General features: G+C 46.9%; 3 protein-coding genes across 4 annotated transcripts in view; 1 reads left to right on the top strand and 2 right to left on the bottom strand.

Annotated features, from left to right (window-relative positions):
• Window positions 1-461: 461 nt before the first annotated feature.
• Window positions 462-1,335, top strand: LOC130871324 (protein FAM246A-like). Its single transcript, XM_057764675.1, has one exon. It carries the CDS (start codon window positions 462-464, stop codon window positions 1,140-1,142), a length of 681 nt encoding a protein of 226 aa, XP_057620658.1. The 3' UTR covers window positions 1,143-1,335.
• Window positions 1,336-2,218: 883 nt separating this feature from the next.
• Window positions 2,219-4,765, bottom strand: LOC130872276 (carbonic anhydrase 15-like). Its single transcript, XM_057766187.1, has 8 exons — window positions 4,699-4,765; window positions 4,493-4,528; window positions 3,925-4,095; window positions 3,344-3,504; window positions 3,164-3,256; window positions 2,808-2,874; window positions 2,544-2,707; window positions 2,219-2,431 (listed from the first exon to the last, which is right to left on the bottom strand). Exons 1-8 carry the CDS (start codon window positions 4,763-4,765, stop codon window positions 2,219-2,221), a joined length of 972 nt encoding a protein of 323 aa, XP_057622170.1.
• A 1,663-nt stretch (window positions 4,766-6,428) lies between these two features.
• Dgcr2 (DiGeorge syndrome critical region gene 2) overlaps window positions 6,429-23,453 on the bottom strand; it is a 69,944-nt gene continuing 52,919 nt past the window's right edge. Inside the window, exons 8-10 of one of the 2 annotated variants that reach the window (XM_057764928.1) lie at window positions 11,565-11,717; window positions 10,417-10,653; window positions 6,429-9,301 (exon numbers count right to left, since the gene is read on the bottom strand). In XM_057764928.1, the coding sequence (XP_057620911.1) occupies window positions 9,045-9,301; window positions 10,417-10,653; window positions 11,565-11,717 (647 nt within the window). In that variant the 3' untranslated portion in view covers window positions 6,429-9,044. The remainder of the gene's footprint in view (window positions 9,302-10,416; window positions 10,654-11,564; window positions 11,718-23,453) is intronic. The other variant, XM_057764929.1, reaches the window with a different exon arrangement.

Genomic DNA, 23,453 nt, shown 5'->3' with positions numbered 1-23,453 from the left:
ACACACACACACACACACACACACACACACACCACCTGGACTGTGAGTTGAAGGAGGAGGTTGATCCTTATCCAGCCCAGGCTTGCCCTGCTGTGGCCAGGACAGCACGGAGAGGAGGTGAGGCGGATTTTTGATTCTGGCCTTAAGGTGTCTTGGGCTTTAGCAGCCATTGCGCCATGTGCTATTGCCGCTGCCTAGAGACCAACCTAAGTCCCATATAGGGGCCCCAGCCTACAACATGGTCTCTAGGGCCAAGTTTCAATCCCCCTGCCTACTGGTACAGCTCTACTCCAACCCGCGGCCTCCCTGGAGGATCTGGCCCTGCCGGGATTCCCCCAGGCCTGGTCGTTCCCGCAGACGTCCCAGAAGCTCGTTCCCGAGGGTCCCACGGTTGCTAGGCTGCAGGCTGGGGCCCAGGTCCTCTTGGCTGGGTTGTCAGAGTGTGGTGCAAGTGGCAGCGCATGGCGGCAGAGCCCGGGCGCTCGTGGACTCAGGCTCGCACTGTGTACGGCGCTAAAGAGGCGCTGAGGCGAGGCGTGGGCCGCCGGCAAGACCCCAGCGCGCAGCCCAACGGGCCGGTCCCCGAAGATATCCGCGCCCCGGGCCGCCTGGCTCGCCTGCGTGGCCAGCTGCGGGCCGAGGCAGCGGGGCGAGCCGAGGCGCCGCGGCTGCTGCGGTTGGTGGAACGCGCGGGCGCGCGAGCCGGGGCGGCAGGGACCAGCGAGAGGAGCGAGGCGCGCAGCGGAGGCTCGGTGTGCTCGGTGTGCGGGGAGCCGCGCGGCGGCGCCACCTATCCCGCTGGTGTCCTGGAGGTGAGCGAGCGGCGGCTGCAGGAGGGGCTGGCGGCCGTGCGTGCGGAGCTGGGCGCGGGGCTCGAGGCGCTGCGCGCGGAGCTGCGGACCGAGCTAGATGCTCTGCGAGCTCTGCTGCCGCCGCCGCCACCGCCGCCCGCTCGCCGCGAGCCCCGCGGTCCCGCCCTGCTGCGGGCCCTCGGCACCGTGAACGCGTTGGTTTCAGCCTCGAGGGCCACGGAGAACGGTCCGGACGCCCCAGCCGACGGCCTGGCAAACCGAGCCGTGGCCCGGAAGAACCACAAGAAAACCCCAGTGCCTCCAACGGCTGCACAAGGCGGAGGAGATTGAGGGGCTCTGGCGGCCCCAGAAGGGAGCAAATTGGTCCTCCTATATGGACTCCCCAGATGCTGCCAATGATGCTCCATTATTTAAAGGGCTGGCGGCAGAGGCTGCGTAGATGGCTTTGAGCTACCCCGGACTGACGCTGCTCTGTAGAGCCTGCTTTAGTCTTGAAGCCGGGAAAGAATCTGGACCAGCATGTGACTGCTATGGAGTTGGCAGAGCCAAGGGATCTGCAGCCTGGAAGCAAATGGTTGCATTTTTTTTTCTTTCAAGTCCTAGGAGCAGGCAGGACCTCCATGCACTAGAATAGCACTATGTAACAGACTTTAGGTACGTAGGTAGCTGACACAGCGCCACTTGAATATACACCTCTACACAGCATGACCTGGACATCAGTTTGCTAGCCACCACTACTCTACTGATAATGGGACCACCCTCCCACAGTAGCGTCACGATGTCAGTATCCTTTGGACTCAGCCTCGGACCGTGATAAGGACACAGTCCTTCACTCAGCCCTCCCAACAGTCACCCAGCACCATCTTCTCTCTAGAAAACATTCCACAGGGTACTAATTTCCCCAGAGTGCCACCAGGAGTGGCTTCATGGCACTTTGTCACCAAATGCAACCAACTTAGTGCCTTCTGCTGGAGCCTGCTTTTTCTCAAGGACTGGCTTGGGGTCGCAATGAGGATCATCATCTTAATGCAAACCCCCTTTTGGGTTACCCAGCTTGTTTTTAAAATAAAATGTAATTTCTGGTATAGGTGGCATTTTTGAGATGTATTATTTTTCTCCCTTCCCATTGACTGTGAGATTCAAAATAACATGTTGATGCAGGTGGGTGTCAGAGTTGCGTAGCTGAGTGGGTCTCAGTTTTGGAAGAAGTTTCCATGATTGAGGTGGGCAAGAGGGCGGTCACTCAGGAGCCTCTCGGTTGTATGGACTTTGAGGCTGCAGTGAGGTTGGGGTTGGATTCTCTCCCCCCTGTCCCCTTGACCACTAGACACACGCCTCTTCCTAGCCACATCAGGCCAAAGTCACTCTGCATCATTTATTGTGGAAGCAGGAGTCACCCCTGGATCCTAGGGGCCCTGCCAGAGCCCGAGGCCGATTCCCAAGCCCAAAAGAGCCAGGTGCAAACAGGGCAGGATAGGGACTGAGGATCGGATGGATGCTCCAGGAGAGGCCCATACCCTGCGCCCTCCAAGAGGTTGCTGGGGGCGGAAATTATCCATGAGCAGTCTGGGGTGCAAACCGGGTGGCCCAGCCTGGGGCACGGTCTGGAACTGGGCTACCTAAGGGTGGGTAAAGATAGGTCAAGACGCCACGGGGTGGGCAGAGAAGGCAGGGGTGGCAACTGAGGCTGTGGGAAGGAGCCCGGCATCGGGTAGGGGTTGTGGCTCCCACCTGCGTGTGCCCAATGGGTACGGGGTTTTCAAAGACTGTCCAGAGCACGGCTGGCTGGCAGCCTGGCGTGGTCAGAGACCCGGAGTATCGGTAGTAGCGCAAGAGCCCCACGGCACTTGGCAGCAGGGAGGCCAGAGGGAAGGATGTCAGGTTCACAGAGACCCCTGTGTGGTAGGAGAGAAGATGGAACTCCCCCCCCCACGCCCCGCTTTTGTTCCTCACCCACCAACCTTCCAGCCCAGATGGGACCCTGCAGCTCCTTACCAGGTGAAGATACATTTTTTAGGGTAGACACAATGGCAGAGAAATTGGTATTGTCCCTGTCCTCCTCCTGGGGAGAATTCCAGTGAGAAGGGCTTCGAAGTTGTGTGTATGTGTGTGTTTCCGAAGATGAGACAGGATAGCTGGGACACCAGTGGAAAGGGCCCAGATGGATGGTTTGGGAGATCTTGGGGTGGAGTGAGGAAGGTCTCTTCCCACGATGTCCATCAACACTCCATTGGCCCCCACCCCCTGAAAATTCCCTAAGCCCAATGATGCCCACAGACTTCAAACAGATCCCTGTTCTCCAAGACCCTCTTTCGGGAAACAAGCACGGAATCACACAGCCCCTTCCTCACCACCAACAGCACAGCCAGCACAGCGAGCCCATCCCGGTGGCATTGTGCCTCCCTCAAGTCCTGGTACTTCGTGTTCATGTGGAGCATGTGCATCTAGGAAATACAGACCACAACAATAGGTGGTGTCCAGCTGCCCTCTGCTCCCTAAGCCCACCTTCCTTCTGGTCATCTTGAACCCACCTCCATAGAGCAGTGCTTCTCATCCAGGCTGTGCTCTGAGCCTCTGTGCCCTGGGCTGCCCCAGTGGAAATGCAGCTGCAGCAGCCGGTACCCTGGTGATGGCAGCCCAGCCCCTCGGATCACCGGGCAGCTCTGCTGACAGGAATTTACTCGCAGTATCACTGAAGGTGGAGGAGCATATGAGAGTCTATCCCTCCCCAGCAGACTCCCCTGCTGTGGAAATCAAACTGCCCCCAGCAGTGCAGTTATGAGGGTCTTATTTCTTTCCAGCATCTTGACATCTAGGTGTGAAACTGGTCATGGCAAATTTCACTTATAGGCAGGTTCTTGCCACCTCCCTAGTGTGTGTAGAGCCTCCTCTGCTTTGTTCACGAGGATTTAGATTCTCATGTGTGTCACATTCTCATAGCTTCTTAGGTCTGTCCGTTGTGTGTGTGTTGGGAGGGGGTGGGGTGGCGAGATCTTTAGAGGAGCTGCTTTCTCAGCTCCTCTGTGTGTCCTATCCCTGTGTATGGGTAAGATTCCTGAAAGCTGTGAACTTCTTGGCTCTGTGTATTTGGTCCTGACCTTATGATGCTGACCTGTATGGCCATCGTTCTCCAGGGTCCATGGGTCTAGAGGTGCTGAATCATAGCCTTGAAAGATGAAGGGCTCAAGAGTGTAGTCCCGCTGGACCAAGTGAAGGTCAATGTTGATAGGGGACTGGGCTGGGCCCCCACAAGCAGGTGCTAGCTCCTTCCAGTGGGTAGGGCCTGAGGAGACAAGGGCTGAGATCTGCAGCAGGGCCAAGGAAGCTGTCTGGGAATGCACTGAGGGTGGATCCCATAACCCAAACATTCCCAGCTGAGAACTGTCTTCTCTCCATCCTCCCTCCACAAGTGGTCACAGTGGCTCTCTAGACCCATCTGACTTAGCTACTGAGCGAGTCTGCAGACAGACTGCCCCATACTCAGGGTAGACAGATGTGGGATATGACTCATGTTGGGGAACCCCCCCCCCGGCCACACCCATAGGCTCACAGACCCTGACCATGGATTACAGCAGACACACATGATGACAGTGTGCCTGCTGCTTAGTGCCCAGTCCTTAGGAGCATAGGAGCTAGTAGAGACCACACAGATCCACATAGCCTGACACAACTGTCCTCACCGCACTTTGGGTCTTGGGAGTCGTAGCACCAGGTACCTGCAGGCAGGAGGCAAGGACTGAGCTATTTCCATGTGGCACTTTAAAGTTCAGTTTTGGCCTGAGATCAGGAATGGGGTCAGGCTAGCCAGGAGAGGTTGTTCCCCTGTCCATCTCCTACATGGTGTCAGGTAGATCTAAGCCCACACAGGCAGAGCCTTGGTGCTCACCCTCGGAGTCCACCTGTGCCACAGGTTGCAAGGCAAGAAAGCAGAGCAGGAAGCCCAGGGCCCACATGATGCAGCAGTGGCTGTGACTCTGGAGAACTGAAAACTGGACAAGAAACGTGTGCCCAGGCTACTTGAAAGGCTGCTCACTCATGCTGAGGCGGGGCTGTAGAGGGCCGGAGTGGGCGGGGCCCAGGTAGGGCCACTAGGAACAGAGGTGGGCTGGAGCTGGTCTAGGGCTGCATCAGCCAGTGTAATAGCCTTAATTCTGAAGGCTGTCTGATTATTATTCTCTTACAGCAGATGGGAGACAGGGACCCGGGGTGACATGCCAAAGCCACTAAGGGCACTTTGGAGACTAGTGACCAAGACTAAGAGGCTAGGGAAAAAAGGCATGAATGTTTCTTGCCTTATTACAAACTCAAGACTCCAACCTGTCCCAAGTCCAGGTCCACAGCTGCCTTCCTGCTGATGCTCCTGTCTGAGGACCACTCTGCTAAAAATCTTGGGAGAAGCTGCAACCCTTCTGTGGTGGGGATATCGCAGTAGCTCAAGTCCCCTTGCCCAAGTCTCAGGCACTCTGGAGACCATGTGTCTGTAGGTATGAGATTTGTCCTACTCATGATTACCATGGAGCTGGCCGGAGGCCTGTCCCTCTGGGTATGCCAGTATTCAGCATCTCCTTCCCATTGCCCCAGGTAGTGCTGTGGAAGAGCACTTGCTTAGCATGTGTCCCTGGATTTATCCTTAGCGCTGCAAAAACAAAGATAGCAATTGCTGGAGGACCAGATTCTTCCCAGACGTGTTGAGGGATTGAAGCTCCCAATTCCAATCAAGGGACTCAGCAGTTCCTAACCCTGACCTCTTGTCAGGCTTTGTGAGAGGCTGTTCTGTCACTGCCCTCCAAGCTAGGGGAAAGGCTGTTAGGACAGCAAGTTTGATTACAGCTCTAACTCTTGTTCCTGGGTTCCGATCACTGAGGGCTCCTACATGCACGTGGTGCACATAAATATATTCAGGCACGCGCACACACACACACACACACACACACAAAGTATAAAAACTAAAATACGATGTCAGGCATGGTGGTGCATGCCTTTAATCCCAGCACTCAGGAGGCAGAGCCAGGCAGATCTCTGAGTTTGAAGTCAGCCTGGTCTACAATAGTGAATTCCAAGACAGCCAAGGCTATGCAGAGTTTCAAAAACAACAACAAAAAAACCAACCCCCGCAAAAAAAGAAAAAAAAAAAAGAACAAAAAAGCCAACTAAATTATTTATTTTTTTTAAAGGAAGGTAAGCTTAAGGATTCCTTCAAGAAATTACTATCAAGGGCTGGAGAGATGGCTCAGTGGTTAAGAGCATTGCCTGCTCTGCCAAAGGTCCTGAGTTCAATTCCCAGCAACCACATGGTGGCTCACAACCATCTGTAATGAGATCTGGTTCCCTCTTCTGGCCTGCAGACATACAGACAGAATATTGTATACATAATAAATAAATAAATATTAAAAAAAAAAGAAATTACTATCAAGAACCCTGGCATACCATAGAAGTGACAGTAGTAAACACAGCCACCTGGAGCCTGCCATGCTTTCTCTGTTCCCACCCCAGTCCCCACCCCTGTGAGTAGGCTGAGTGCCAGAGTGGATGAGTGCAATTCCCATCCCCCTTCAGGAGGGAGCCCAGCCCAAGTCAACAGGCCCTGCTAGTCTTTAGCACCTTTGGACTTCTGGAAAGACAAGATTACCCAATAATTTTATAGATGAGAATCTTCCCAGAGGACCCGAGCCTCTCTAGCCCCTGCAGGGAGGCAGGGTCCAGCCAAGCCTGGGTGTAGGTAGCCAGTCCAATCCTCTTAGAACCTAGAGCTGCTCTGCTGGAAGGGGCTGCTTACTCGATCTGAACGGCTAAGGGACCAAGTCCCATGTCCTTCTCTGCTCAGCCTAATTCACACTGGTCACCAGTAACCAGAGGGAACCAGCATGCCTGTCACTTTAGTAATACTTTAGAGGGAGCACAGGGTGGCCCTGCCATGTACCCTGTATAGACGTTCCAGGCCTAGCTGTCTGGTTCTTAACAAAAGGGTGTCAGAAGCCAGCTGGATGCCTATAAGGGCTGAAAACTTAGGAGAGCTCTGGCTATAGGGCTGGGCTGCAACAAGGACCGACCATGCCTTTTCCATAACACAAGTTTATTTGGCATTGGATGAAATGGTTCTCACAGCATCTTAAGAAAGGATTAATGCCAACCTGACCAAAAATACACCCAAACTAAAACCTTTAGTGAAAGGAGTATGTAAAAACAGGCATTGAGACAATGTACAGAATCAAATTCCACCTCAAGGCAGGTCAGAGGGCACCCAGCCTCTCACAGGAGTGGCAAGGCAGTCCTGGGAACGGGACCTCCCAGGAGCTTGGCCTGTCCCTCTGGGGCCTTGTGGGATGGGCAAGGAAACACAAACCGTAGCAAATCCTGGACCTGGGATTACTCACCAATAAGATCTGGAAAGGGTGTCAGATCCCAGTGCTTGGAACTACAACAGCAACAGTTCAAATAGCCCCAAATACAGGCCACATGCACCCTGAATGCTTGCTGGACAGACCCTGGTAGTCCCGCAGGCCCACCTCAGCAGCACCATGGTCCACTTTAAGTCACCCTCTTCACCTCTGCCTCCTAGAATCAGGCCCCAACCTCAACTGTCATTTGGTCCCCAGAGAATTTCTGTCTGTACATATGGCCTTCTGAGGCACTGCTGTGTGGTCCTTAGGACTCTTCTGGGTGGCCTGGCACCAAGACAATTCCCCACTGTTGCTCTGGAGCGTGGCTTCCCAGTGCCCAGCATTCAATACTTGCCGGAGGCATGATGAACTTCCTGCTCTTCTAAGCCATGAGTGGAGGAGGCACGAGCCCTTTGGCAGAGGGATGTCTGCAGCAGCTAGCCTGTGGGCTCAGCCTTGGGACAGACTACCCAGGGACAAATCTTAAACCTCCAGCCAGCCCTGGGGATTCTCTGAAGATGCTCCACATGGGAGGGGAAACAGGTTTCCAAGCAGTGTAAGGATATGCCTAGAACTGTGCAGGTCTGATCAAGCACCAAAGAGCTGGAGGTCATAGTCGTTTCTCCTGCTCATGTTCTTAGCTGGACAGGAGTCCCAGTCCCACTGACCACGGCCTAGGTAGCAGCTCAGACACAGTGGTCTAAGAGCAGCCCGAGAACTCATATGGGGCAGTGGGCCATCCTGAGCTCCCATGAATCACCTGCCATCACCTGCAAACATTTGGCCACGTGAGGACACACATAGATACAGAAAGATCCAGACATTCAACATAGAAAAGATACGAATGTGCTAAAAATTGCACAGAACCTTGCTTAATCTCCAAACCTTAGAAATGCTGAAGGCCTGTGTCAGGAGACAAGACCACGGCATGGAGTTGGCAACAGGGTCCTTTGGGGCAAAAAGCCCCAGGTATCCAGTGCTGCGGAGGGGCTGGGAGGCATATGTGTGGTCAGCAGATGCTGCTGGGCTCCAGCGGTGGTCATGGGGTGAAGTGGACTCATGTGACACAACCACAGGGTGTCTACTGAGCCAACTTCTCTTCCCAAATGAATAACCCTTTATGGCACAGACAAGGTGAAGGGGGCTGGCCAGACCCAATAGTCATTCACCAGCAAGCAGAGCACAGGGATCCAGTGGGTGGCAGAAAAAAGCCAGCATGCCCAACCCTCCAAGGGGTCTAGAGTCTACTCCTGGGGAGCCATGCAGAGCTACGCCATGGAGAGTGCTGCCACAGTGCTGGCCTCAAAACAAAGCTAGAAATGGGGCAGCAAGTTCAACTTTCTCCCAGGGACTGGCACCTCAATATTTGCACTTGGGGCCAAACAGAATGCCCCCAGAGAGCCAGTGCAGCAGCTGTGAATGCTTTCCCTGGAAGTTCACAGATACTCTGCCTCCAGGTAGCCACTAGTGTTACATACAGTGGTAGCCTTGCTCTGTCTGTACTGGTGTGCTCACTGGTTGGTGACTGGCTTCTGGGGGTGACACAGTGCAGTAAGCAAGCCCATCCAAAGATATATTTGGTGAGTGCATCCCACTGCCTCTGTTCTCTTGGAAAAGTGTGGTATAAACACCTGTATCATTCTGCCATTTAAAAATGAGACTGAGAAACCCTCAGATAAAGATGGCACAGGCACTTGCTTCTCTCTTGGGGTGCCTGGCTTCAGTTTCTATGTACACACCTGCTGCTGGTGGGGATGTGGCAGTGGAGTGGGTCCAGGCTATGACAGGACCCCTTCAAGTCTCCCACTGGGATAGGTGTCTTCTGAACAGGAATCAGATACCCCTAGTCCACCTACACCACAGTATTGAGGGAGCTACAGGGGTGGTGCCCACCACCTGGTGGTGTTTCTGTAGCTGGGGTGCTCCCGCTCTGGGCAGGATCAGGGGGCACTAGCAGGGCACTGCTACTGTCTGTGGAGTCTTCCAGATCTGTCAAGGAGGTCTCTGCAGGGGGCAGTGGATGATCCAAGTGCCTGGGCAATGCACCTTCAATACCACCTTCTCTTGGGGTTGGCAGGCTGGTCTCCATGGGTTCAAAGGCATCGTCATCTGTGGGAGAGCAGAGGGATGTCAGAAGTAAGTGATGGTTTGGTGGGACCGAGGATCCTCTTCCTGACTGCTGAATGGGAAACAGGACCTAAGGGAGCTCCTAGCTTAATGTTCTGGCAGATACAGTTCATCTTGCCACCACTGTTTGTGGTAGGTGAGATGCAGTGACCAACTCCTCAGAACAAAGGGAGACCAGAGGGAAGGCACTCTGTCTCCACAGGGACACACAACAAGGAGCCTCTGGACAGAACCCCCTGGGCTGCAGAACTATGGCAACTACAGCAAAGTGGCTGGGCAGGAACCACTGTGTCAGGACCAACCTACCACCCTGCTTAGTGCTCTGGGCTGGTTCTGAATACCAGAGGCCAAGGCTATGAGCTATTTCCACCCCCACTTCCTGCTCTGCACCCTCGAGAGGGAAATTGGCATTTATCTAGTGCAGATTTGGTGGAAACTCATCTTTTCTCAACACTTCTGCAGTGCTGAAGATCCAACCGAGGGCCTCTAGCATGCTAGGCAAACGTTCTACCAACTGAGCTATGTCCCAAGCTCTGACTGTGGCCTCTCTGACAACAGTCTCTGACAATCTGCTCTGAAGGCAGGAATCAAATTCTCCTAGCCCCAGACCTCAACAGTGTTAAAAGTCCCATTCGGCTGCAGAATGCAGGGAACAGGAGAGCACTCCTGCCTAATGGGCCAGGGATGAAAGCAGCACACTGGACACCCCTCCTGAGCTATGTAGTCTAGGATGAACAACTCAGGTCAGGGGGGAACAGGAGACTTCGATACAACACGAGGAGCTGCTATAGTGGTGTCTTTATGATTTAGAACAAGCTTCAGAGCTGGGGCAGGACCAGATCTGTCCGTGTGGTCCCTGCTGCCCAGTCACTAATAGGAGAAGAGAAGGATGCTGCCCATGGATCCTCAGAACTCTCAGGAGGCTGGGACCAAGAGCCTTCTGAGGGGGCAATCTTGAGAATGACCCTAAAGTAAGACTGAGAAAGCAGCCAGAAGGAAAAGCAGGTCCCCAGATCCCAGAAAACCCTACAGTCCTACCCCTGCATTCCTGATCGCTTGACAACTCCATATTCCCTCTCCCTAGGGGGGACAGGCACCTGCAGGGTCATAGAAGACACTGTCCTGGTTGATGGAAGCCTCATAGGGCGGTGGTGGATCATCCGGCTGGTCCATGTCTGGGTACTTGTAAGCTGTATAAGGAGGCGGAGGGTCGTGGAAATGGAAAGTCCCACCTTCCCCGTCGTCAGAAAGATGTAGTGGGGTGAGGCCTGTGCCAAACCCATCTGGACCATAGTCAAAACCAGGGATCCTCCGGCCAAGGTTGAAATGGTGCACTGAGCCGTCAAAACAGAGAAACAGGAGGAAAGCTGTGTGATTTGGAGGCAGGCTCCTGAGCCTCCTTCCCAAGGCTGACCCTGCCACCCCAGTGTCACACTCCTGTCCCTGCCAGCCAAGTGTCACACTCCTGTAACCATCTACCCACTTGCCAGCCACACACCAACAGGTCACAGAGACCTCGATTTAGTCAGACCCTCCCATCCCTGTGTTTCTCCTACCAAGGTGTTCTCACCCCACCTATATGCAAGCTATTCCTACCCTGTCACCTGACTACAGGAGCACCCTTGGCATCACTGTAGCTCCAGTTCCAATTCACTTCTGGTACCCACCTATTTAGAAACTTAGATGAGCACTAAGGCAGATTAGGAGGACACTGCCGCCAACTGTTGACAAATCAGGGTCCTAGTCAGCGAGTTTCACCCCTGCCCTAGGGAACACTGGGGACCCTTTCACTGAACAGGTGAGATCCCTTGTAGCTGTGGGCAACTTGCTCCTAAGCCTCCTGTTGTTGAGGAGAGGCCTTCTGGCCAGGAGCTGGAGAACTCTGGCTAAGACATTATGTCAGCTTCCTGCTGTGGCTGTAGGTACCTGAGCCTCTGCTGCAGGTAGCCCATACCCAAAGCTCATGACGAGAAAGCTCTTAATGTTTAGGGACACTGCTCCTAATAAAGAGCAGAGAGGGCAGAAAGCCTGCCTTGAACTTTAGTACACAAACACTTCCTCAGGCATCCCATGTCTCTGGCTCTCCAAGGTGTGTTCAGCCCCAAAACAAGCAGGTGTGTAGGTGCAGAGGGACACTGCTCTCTCCTACTTATCTTGGAAGGATACAACTTAGGACTGGGGGGGACTTGGAAGAGCTAGGAGGGCTGGAGAGGGGTCACTATTGTGACCCTTGGAGGGCACTCACAGTTTGCTCCAATCAGGGACTCAATGCGCTCCCGGCGCCGCTGGCGCAGTCGGTGGACCATGAAAAGCAACAACGAGAGGATGAGGAAGGAGGAGATACAGCTGACGACCAGGCGCATCCCACTTGCCATGGAGTCAAACAGGCTGCTGCCATCTATGAGGAGGGGTAAGGAGGAAGGAAAGCAGCTGTGCTGAGAGAAGGAACTTGCAGGGCTAGGGGTGGGCTAGAACAAATGCCGGCATGGCTGAGGCCCTTAGGCTGACTGAGGTTTCTCCCCTCCACCCCAATAGTTGTTTATACTGTTTCTGACAATTTTTTTTTTTTTAGAATAGAGAGTAAAAGAAAACTGCTCAAGTTGGGTGATGGTGGCACATGCCTTTAATCCCAGCACTCGGAGGCAGAGGCAGGCGGATCTCTGTGAATTCGAGACCAGCCTGCTCTACAAAAGCTAGTTCCAGGACAGGCTCCAAAACCACAGAGAAACCCTCTCTCAACAAACAAACAAAAAGAAAAACAACCCCCCCAACAAAAAATGCTCAAAATTGAGACTCTGTTGTAACAATACTGAAAAAGCAAAAAAAGGGGCCGCAGCTCAAAAGTTTCCAAAGGTGCTGCACACTGGGCGCTATTTCTCTGTTCTGGGACACAGTGGCTGTCTGGCCACCGTATGAAAGGCCGCTGCCACTGGGCAAGGGAGCAGAGATTTCTGCTCTAGGACTGGTTTGCACTTGCTGGACTGTGATATAACTGGGGGGCCAGGTGCCTTACCAAGGTTGTGGGTGTCTAACAGCGACAGAATGACAATCAGGTAAGACTAAGCCTGAGCTCACTGGAGGACGGCATGCAAGAGAAAGGTGCTACACGGTGCCTTCCAACAACTGTCTGGGCCAAGACTCACAAAGGAGAATTAACTTGGACATGCCCACAATTTCCACTGCAGCTCTGAGTCCTCAAGCCACAGCACTGAAATCAACTTCACTGTGGCATACACGCAATAGAGAACAAATGGTGTGGAGGTCTTTCTGTTTATGTGTTGCTTTCACTGATTAATGAATAAAGAAACTGTGTTGGCCTTTGATAGGGCAGAACTTAGGTAGGCAGGGACAGAACTGAATGCTGGGAGGAAGAAAGTGGAGTTGGAGAGAAGCCATGGATCCTCTGCCTGAGAAGGATGCTGATTAGAATCTTTCCCGGTAAGCCACTGCCATGTGGAGACACAAAGATTAGTAGAAATGGGTTAAATTAAGATCCATCAATTAGCCAATAAGAAACTAGAGATAATGGGCCAAGCAGTGTTTTAATTAATACAATTTCTGTGTGGTTATTTTGGGCTAAGCTAACTGGGCGGCCAGGAAGAACAACTGGGCCCTCCTCCTACAACAACTGGCACCCAATGTGGTCAACTAAACCCATGTAAAACCTGAGAGGGCTTGAAAAATGAATTCTAGAAGAAAAAAAAATATAAAGAGTTTAACACAGCTTTTTGCTGTTTGCTGGCAGTGTGCTGTAGCTCCTTTAAGAGAGATTTTCCTGACTCAGTAACCATAGCAGGAAAAAAGTGGCGGCTTTAAAATGCTGGCTTTCTGGGTTATGCTGCTAGAGTGACCTCTGGCACCTGTGGGAGACAGAGAATCTGAATGGGGTTTGTGAGTAGACTGCTGCAGCTTGCTTAATGGAGACATGGACTCACTGTGTGCCTGGAAGTGAGGCACTGCAAGCAGTTCAGAGACTCAAGCAGCTCCGCCATGCTGGACTGTGCAGAGCTAGCAGGAACTACTGTATTTATCATAATAGTAGCACAGCTTAAGTTTTAGACTGGGCAGGCAAACAGTGGTACAGTAGTACCCCTACTAATGGCGCAACTTAAGTTTTTAAGATGTGCTTAGCATTTTAAGAAGTGCTCCTGGACAGTAAACAATTACAGATACACAGTAGGACAGATTCAGACATAAAAGACCTGTAAATGGGTCACAGTGTTGGATAAATGTATGTAGGCTTGGAAGTGAGAAGAAAAAGAGTATAAAGAGTAATAAAATAAAGTTAATGCTTTAAAAAAAGGGTAAAGTCTTTAAAGAGACAGAGTACAGTCATAGATTAAAGAAGTGAAGATAGTAAAACAAATATTAAAAAGTAACAGAGTAGAAACAAGTCACGTAAAGATAGAAAATTTACAGAGCCTGAATTATATATATTATTGTGTTTTCTTTAAATTTTTGAACTGTGAATGAGCTAAGTACAGAGAGACATTTCAATGTATGAGCTGCCAAGCTAAACCAGCATGTATATTCTAAAGGTATCTTGACTTCAGAATTTTGGTCTAAAAGGATATGGTGCTTTGGAAAAGAGATTTCTCTTTTGTTTTCACAGAAGTGAGAATCTATGGATTGTTTCTAGACCAATATGGTTTGACAGACCATGCCCCCATGAAAGGTTGCTGTGAATACCCTCAAAAAATTACTTTGCCCAACTGCACACAGAATACACCATGAAAGACCCGATTAACAGCGCCCCCAGTTAGAAGTAAGCAGTATGGACAGAACTGCACCCATATTCCCAAATACTGTCTATAAATGTTTATTTACATTTAAAGGGGGATATAATATAGATATGAATAATTTGCAATGGTATGAATCTTGATTTATTGATACAAATTTATGGTCATTTTTTATATGTATATGTATTTCTGATCTTGATTAAGGTATTGTGATGGTATAGTTCATTTAACAATGTAATGTATAATTAAGAAATATAGGTTAATAGACAATCTATAATAGTCAAGTTTGTAGTCATATCAGTTATATTTTCTACATGTACAGAGATACATTTCAGTTAGGTATTCTTCAAATCTTTCAGAGACCTTCAGAATATGGCATTTAAAATGCTTAAGAATTTCGGACTTTTCATTACAGTGAGGCATTATCTGCTTCTGGCAGCACCAGCTACTTCCGAGAGGAAGATGGGCATCAAAGAGGCTCCTTATGGAGTCATTTGGGCAAGAAACTGCTCTTGCCTGGACTGCTTCACTGGACATGCAGTACCCACAGAGAGATGACAGCTCAATTTGCCTAAAGGTGAGATGGTCCTTCGGGGTTCCTGTTTCATGAAAGAGTCCGTGAGACATTCTGCAGGACACAGAAGAAAGTGACTGAACGGTCTTTGAAATTCCCTGCTTCATGGAAAAGTCTGCTGGATACTATGGGCCTGTAGGCTGAAGATGGATGCCCCAACAGTACAGAACAACTTTGGGAAACTGTCCAGGCAACGAGATGTCTCTGTCAATTCTAGAGTTTTGGAAGTTGCTTACAATGTACTTCCTGTTTACTTAGGTAATATTATATCCTTCTGGAGTCTTTGATGGAGTTGAAGAATAGATAGTTATAGTTTTCCTTAGTTATGATAAAATATAAATATTGTAACTATAATTCTTGCTTGATAACTGTTTTGTTATATGTGAGTTTACTATGTTAAAGCTTCCATTTTTGTTTAAATAGAAAAGGGGAAATGGTGTGGAGGTCCTTCTGTATTATGTGTTGCTTTCATTGGTTAATGAATAAAGAAACTGCGTTGGCCTTTTGATAGGGCAGAACTTAGGTAGGCAGGGACAGAACTGAATGCTGGGAGGAAGAAAGCAGAGTTAGGGAGAAGCCATGGATCCCCTGCCTGAGATGGACGCTGATTAGAATCTTTCCCAGTAAGCCACTGCCATGTGGAGATACAAAGATTAATAGAAATGGGTTAAATTAAAATGCATGAATTAGCCAATAAGAAACTAGAGATAATGGGCCAAGCAGTGTTTTAATTAATACAATTTCTGTGTGGTTATTTTGGGGCTAAGCTAGCTGGGCGGCCAGGAAGAACAACTGGGCCCTCCTCCTACAACACACAATAGATCCCAGGACGGCCTTCACTGCACATGCCTGAAGCAGACTTTCTGTAAAAAGCCTCAGCTATACTGTGTACACTCATGCAGGTGCAGGAGGGACCAGGGCAGCAGCAGCTTCCTCTTTCTGGATGAATTTGGGGAAAGAGGATGCTAAACTGCCCTCATGCTTCACTGGAGACCAAGAAACAAAACGTTCAAACTGAAGAGCCCTTCTCAGTCCTTCCATTCTTTAGGGAGGGGCTACTGGCATTTAGTGAGTATAGGTCAGAGACACTGATTACCAGGTAGCCAGGAAGCTCCTCACCACTCAACCTTGGTCCAATATGCCAATACACCAAGATGGACCTGGTACACACCAGGGACTCACAGGTGTGTCTACTGATGGTGCATGATTGATGGTATGTGTTATACCAGGTATAACATGGTATAACTATGAAGGTAGTAGGTGGCTTCTATTGCCAAGTGGCTGCACTGTGTGACTGGAGCTTCTAATGTGCTCTCAACCTCGATATAAAGTATCAGGCCGATGGGTTAGGATGTGGCCCCTCCTGAAAGAAGAAAGGCCCTGCACATGCAGTGCCCCACTCCATCTAGAGTTGTCCACTCCCCACCTCTACAAGTTTTGGAAGGCAGGTTCCCAAAGACTAGCCTAAAAAAATACTTCATGAGCCACGCATGTACAGCCAGGCTACAGAGCTCTAACAAATCCTGCCAGCCAGCTTGATCTAGACCAGCTCCAATTTCTGCTGTAAAAAATAATACTGGTCTAAATGATGAATTACGCATGGAGGATGAGTCAAAAAAACCAGTAGGACAGAGTAAACGTATATTTTGGCAGACTTCTATTAATAATCAAAGACCAAAGTTAAGAGTCTGTATAAATGGCACTTTTATTGAAGGCTTATTAGACACAGGTGCAGATGTAAGTATCATTACTCCAGAATCTTGGCATCCGAATTGGCCTCTTCAAGAGGTAGATGTACGTTCCTGGGAATTGGAACCCTATCTCGTGTAAAACAAAGCACAAGATGGGTTGAATGCATAGGGCCCAAAGGGCAAATAGGAAGACTAAGGCCATATATAGCCAATATTGCAATAAATTTATGGGGCCATGACCTGCTACAGCAATGGAATACCCAGATTAACATTCCTGTAGTTCCAGGAACTTATAATTCTGGGAAAGATATGATGAGGTATTATGGAAAAAGGTCACCAGCCATTCAGGCTGTACAAGAACATACAGCAAATACCAAACCTTTAGAGGTACCAACAGCCCTACCTTTAAAATGGCTAACTGAGAAGCCAATATGGATCAAACAGTGGCCTCTAGCTGAAGATAAATTACAAGGCATTGGAACAGCTGGTGCAAGAGCAACTAGATGCTCACCATATTGAAGAATCAACCAGCCCTTGGAATTCTCCTGTGTTTGTTGTAAAAAAGAAATCTAGTAAATGGAGAATGGTGACAGATTTAAAAGCTGTCAACAAGGTAATTCAACCTATGGGCCCACTACAATCTGGAATTCCTTTGCCTTCTCTATTACCAAAAGGATGGCCTCTTATAGTTATTGATTTGAAAGATTGTTTTTTTCACTATACCGTTATAAGAAAAAGATAGAGAAAAATTTGCCTTCACAGTGCCTACTTATAATAATTCTCAGCCTAATAGGAGATATCAATGGACTGTCCTCCCACAGGGTATGCTCAATAGTCCTACATTGTGCCAATATTTTGTAAGTAAGCCATTGGAAATAATTCGTAAACAATTCCCCAAGTCCATAATTTATCATTACATGGATGACATCTTGTTATCTGATTCAAATAAAGATACTTTAGAAAGGATGTTTGAAGAAGTAAAGAAAGTCTTGCCTAGGTGGGGATTACAAATTGCCCCTGAAAAGATTCAAAGAGGAAAGTCTATTAATTACCTAGGTTACAGAATAGGGTTAGAGAAAATTAAAATGCAAAGGCACAAATTAGGAGAGACTGGTTAAAGACTCTTAATGACTTCCAAAGATTGTTAGGAGACATTTCCAGTCTACGACCAGCTGTTGGGATAACACCTGATCTAATAGTTCATTTAAACAAAACCTTAGATGGTGATAAAGATTTGAATAGTCCAAGAAAACTGACAGCTGAAGCAGAAAAGGAACTGACAATGATTGAGGAAAAATTACAGGAGGCACATGTGGATAGGGTGAACCCAAATCTTAGCTGCATCCTAGTCATATTGCCTTCCAGAATTTCTCCTACAGGGATTCTAATGCAGTGTGGATATTTATACCTAATAAACCAAGTAAAAAATTAAAAACTTATGTGGAAAAAGTCTCTGAATTAATTATAAAAGGTAAGCTGAGACTTTGTCAACTAGCAGGTATAGACCCAGCAGAAATTATAGTGCCTTTTACTACTGAGAAAATAAGAAAGTTATGGGAAGACAATGAACCATGGCAAAGAGCTTGTGCTAATTTTTTTGGAGAAATTAATAGCAACTATCCCAAAAGTGATAGACTTAACCTCATAAAGAGAACGTTTTGGATTCTTCCTAGAATTGTACGTGATGCTCCAATAACTGGAGCCCATACGTTGTATACTGATGCAAATAAATCAGGGAAAGCAGGTTACAAGTCAGATGAATTGAGTAAGGTGGAACAAAGCCCTTATAATTCTGTCCAGAAGGCAGAATTATATGCCATTCTTATGTTACTAAGGGATTTTAAAGAACCTCTTAATATAGTTACAGATTCACAATATGCAGAAAGAGTTATCTTGCATATTGAAACCACTGAATTTATACCAGATGACACAGAGTTGACTTCATTGTTTATCCAGGTACAAGACATAATCATGAACAGGGTTTGTCCGATGTACATAACATACATCCGGTCCCATACGGTTCTGCCTGGTCCTCTAGCACAAGGCAATGCTGAGATTGATCAATTATTGATTGGAAGCGTGTTGCAGGCCTCATAATTTCATAAAAAGCATCATGTCAATAGTAAAGGCCTAAAGAAAGAATTTTCCATTACATGGCAACAAGCTAAGGACATTATAAAGAGATGTCCTACTTGTTCTTTCTATAATCAAACACCGTTGCCTGCAGGGAGTAACCCAAAGGGTACTAAGAGAAATGAAATCTGGCAGATGGATGTGTTCCACTTTATGGAATTTGGTAAATTAAAATATGTACACCACACCATAGACATGTATTCAGGTTTTCAATGGGCTACTGCCCTGAGCTCAGAAAAGGCTGATTCAGTAATCACATATTTATTGGAAGCTATAGCCATCATGGGTATACCTGCACAAATAAAGACAGATAATGATGGTCCAGCATATGTATCTAAGAAAATGAAGCGCTTTTTTGATTATTATAATATAAAACATATTACAGGTATACCAAATAATCCTACAGGTCAGGCAGTTATAGAAAGATCAAATCGTACTATAAAGGACATGCTGAACAAACAGAAAGGGACAGAAAATACCCCCAGAAATAGATTGCATAATGCTTTATTAACCTTGAATTTTCTTAATGCTAATGAGAAAGGAACAACAGCGGCAGAAAGACATTGGATAATGGAAAAGTCTGTTGAACTAAATCAACCGATTTATTTCAAAGATGTGCTGACGTCTCAAATGGAAGCCAGGAGATGTGCTACGTTGGGGAAGGGGTTTTGCTCTTGTTTCCACAGAAGAAAAAAAATTGTGGATACCATCAAAATTAATAAAGTTTCGATTTAAAGAGGAGAAACCTCTTGGAAAGGAGAAATGACAGCTCATCCACAATGCTGATATTCATACAGGTGGTAAGAAAAACATATAGTATGGGGGCAGGGTTCTCTTCTTATCTCTGCAGGAGAACACTCATCTTCAAAAAATTCAAGGGACCCTGGATGTTTGAATACTGACAGATGGAAACTATTTACAACCCAATAAGAATCGGCAATAAAATCAAACAGGTCCCGTAAGTAAAATTATTCTCTTATCTTTAAATATGTATTAATGTGTGTTTATTTATTAATATATAGAGCTGGTTTTGAAGTTTGACTCTGGCTCAGTTCCTCTCCAATTCCATGCCTGTTGGTAAGAGAAAAACCCAGAGTTTCTGGATTTCTTGGCAGAAAGAAATAATGAGTTTAGAAAACATCTTTGCTTTTCTTCATATCTATCATACTTTTCATTGAATATATCTATCATTCCTTTCATTGAATATATGTATGTCTATATATGTCTATATGATTAATGTTTAAGTTTTTCACAATGAACATTGAGTTTTTCCTGAAGTGACATTTGAAGCTTTCAGGAAGAAGATGGGGCCCCACAACAACAACTCCACCTGGTTGATATGATGTCATGATACTGATAGCGCTACTACAAGACCCGTTTTGGGTACCAGCTGCACAAGACGATCCCAACTTGGTTAGCTGAAATGGTGCACATCTTATACAACATTCTGGCCAGACCTGCACAAAATACTCAGAGACTATTTGCAATTTTAAAAGACATTGATCTTGAAATTTAACCATCATTTTACTTTCACAGGATCCCCCAGAAAGAACGTCGCCCCCATGACAGCTGGAAGTAATTCTAGAGGACGATGTCCCCTCTCCCAGTAAAGTTTGCACTTGGGTTTAGGGACATCATTTAGGGATTGATTATAATTAGTATATGGTTGAGGGTTGGGGGAGGAATTTTATAAACTCAGGGATCATTTGGAAAAAAAAAAGGGGGATAATGGAATGATGGGATAATAGATTGGTACTTGTTGGTACTTGTGAGTTATTGTTTTGAGACAAATATAATGGTATCGATTCTTATATATTGATACAAAGTTAAATTATACTGACTATTGTATGCATGCATGCTTCTATCTGTTTAAAACATTTTTATGTATTGATATATACATTGTATTGATATTGTATATTTACCATATTGCAGTGTACATTTCTACCTCTGATTAAGATACTTATATATTGTTTGTGTATTGATATATATTTACCATACTGCAATGTATATTTGTACATTGTTTATATTTGGAGGTCATTGTCCTCATTTGTTTCACAGTCGTTTATTGTCTTGGTCTTTAAGTTAGATAGGTATTGAGAATTATATAGATCAATAGTATTCTGAGTTTGTCATTTATAATTAGACTAATCAGGTTCTTTAGATACATAGAGATTATACTCAGTATAGATAGATAATCTTCAACCTCTTCAAAGAGCTGTAGAAAATGGCCTTTAATCTAACTCAGAGTTTTGTGGTAGTGAGACACAATTGCTCCTGGCAACACCGCTCTATTCCCGAGAGAATGTTGAGCACCAAAGACACTCCACCTGGAGCCTTTCTTCTTGGCTGAACTGGTCTTTGAGCAAAGAAATGTCCATACCTCAACCACTGACAGAGATACAGAGTATCTGTGAATGGAAACCTTCCTAACACTATGACTTTTAAATACAGTTCCTCATGTTGTGGTGATCCCCCTACCAAAAAAACTTTTTTGTTGCTACCACTTCATAACTGTAATTTTGCTACTGAGTGGTGTCTCAGTTCCTAAGACCATTGGAAATAGTGTTTTCTGATGGTCCCACAGGTTAAGAACTGCTGGTCTAGACAATATAAATGGCCCAGCTGTTTGGCCCTCTTTTCGTAAGACCAGAAGTGATGTTTTCAATTGTGGAGTAGATATGTGGAAAAGATCTACCCAGTCAACTAGTTGCTGGTTTGGATGCCTCTGATGACCCTCTGGGATCCCTGTCTGTGGGATGGTGACAGGTCTGTCCCCTGGAGGCAAGCACTGAGTTTCCAGGTGAGTGCCTAAGGAAGAAGCTTCATTCAAATGACTAATTCCTAATTAGTTCTAAAACTATGTTCAAGGACTGCCCCTCTACCATGGGGACCAGGAAGACACATCTAGGACCAAGCCACCTACAGTGAGGTACAGAGCAGAAAGCTGTACTGAGATCACATGGCAGGTGAAGGTCCCGGGAACACACGAGGTATTCTAACTACTCCATGCTAGTCTGTGTGCTCTCAAGCTTAACTCTCTTCTGGTCCATGAAGATAACTTTCCTGTATGAGTGATAGTAAACATTTCCCCCAGGTTCTTCACAGTATGATTATATATCTTTTTTGGCAAAATATAATTTAAATGATTTTAATACAGCTGTATTTTCTTATTATTGAGCTTTTAGAAGGTTTGTCTGTCTTTTGAGACAAAAATCTCATATATACCAAACTGGCCTCAAACTTGTTCTATAGCCAAGGATGGCCCTGAGCTTCTGATCCTCTTGCCTCTAGGCCTGTGCTCCCATGCTCTATTTTGCAATGCTGGGTGGGGCTCAAACCCAAGGACTCATGCATGCTAGGCAAACACGGTATGAACTGTTATGTTCCCAGGCCCCAGAGTTCTTTTTATTTTTTTGAATATAAGAATTCTATCTGACTTATGTTTTAGAAATACTCTTTCTGCCGGGCGGTGGTGGCGCACACCTTTAATCCCAGCACTTGGGAGGCAGAGGCAGGCGGATCTCTGTGAGTTCGAGGCCAGCCTGGTCTACAAAGGGAGTTCCAGGACAGGCTCCAAAGCTACAGAGAAATCCTGTCTTGAAAAAACCAAAAAAAAAAAAAAAAAAAAAAAAAAAAAAGAAAAAAGAAAAAAAGAAATACTCTTTCTTTGTAAGTGGCCTGTTTGTCTTTTCATTTCTGTTTTTTAAGGAAGAACTTGTAAGCTTTATTAAATATAACTTAACTAATGTTTTTAAAGATCATGCTTGTATTTAAATCTTTGCCTATCCCAATAATCCCATGGCATAGATCCCCTCGTCCTTCCGGTTTTTTTTTTGTTTGTTTGTTTGTTTTGTTTTGTTTTGTTTTTTGAGACAGGGTTTCTCTGTGTAATAGCCCTAGCTATCCTGGAATTAGCTCTTGTAGATCTGGCTGGCCTCGAACTCACAGAGATCTGCCTGCCTCTGCCTCCTGAGTGCTGGGATTAAAGACATGCGCCACCACCACCCAGCCTCTTATTCTCTTACACAAATGTCAGTTTAACATTCTTTAGTCTGATTTATAAGATTCTTGACGAGTTACTGCAGTAGCAGATGTGGTCTTTATGGATAGCTGGCTGTCCCCATGCATTTGTTTAAAGATTATGCTCTCTCTGTCCAACTACTTTTTCTTGCTTGTTGAATGTTTCATCAATTTTAATTTCTATTTCTTAGTTTTAATCTATACCCCACTGTTCTCATTAGTAACTCTGCTGCAGTTGCAATCTAAGCTGTGAACTGGGTGTCACACACTCTTACTCTGTAAAGACTTTCTGGGCTATTCTAGCTCTTCTGCCAGTCCAAGTAAGTCATCTTAGGAATACATTAGCTGGATTTCTGTTTTGTGAGCGCCAGCATCTACAGTAAATTTGGGAAAAATTAACGTACTAGTGACACTGAGCCTTCTAACCCATGAATACGGCATCTTTCTTTTTATTTAGGCCTTTGATTTCGTTCTTACCTCAGTGTTTTTATGCTGGCAGCATGTACAATGTGCAACGTTTACAGTTAGATGTTTCCTATTTTGGGGTGCTATTTGAAGTGGTACTTTAATGTTCAGTGTTTAACTGTTACAGACAGTACACATAAAAACAATGCATTTCTGCAGACTGACCTTCCATCTGAAGACCTTGCTAAACTTAGTAGTTTAGTAACTTTCCTGTAGATCCTCCTTTCTTTGTAATTATACCATTTTCAAAGAGTGATGTTCTCATGTTTCCTCCCTTGTTCCAAATGCCTATTGTTCCCCCTTCTCCCGACAATGCCTCTGGCCTTGAATAAACATTGAACAGAGTGTATTACTGAAGGCCATCGCTGAGACTCTTCCTGTTGTCTCTACTTGTACAACAGGGTTGGTCCTTGGTGTAACTGAGTAATCCCTAGCAAAGGCCTCTATGGGAAAGGCAGGGTCCTGTGGAAACAGCACAGCAGAGCAAGTCCCGGTCAAGCTCCTTCAGCTGT

The sequence above is a fragment of the Chionomys nivalis genome, chromosome 3, assembly GCF_950005125.1.
Source record: "Chionomys nivalis chromosome 3, mChiNiv1.1, whole genome shotgun sequence".
Lineage (NCBI taxonomy): Eukaryota > Metazoa > Chordata > Mammalia > Rodentia > Cricetidae > Chionomys > Chionomys nivalis.
Note: the sequence above shows the minus strand (reverse complement) of the source record. Positions and strands in the feature narration are given on the sequence as shown.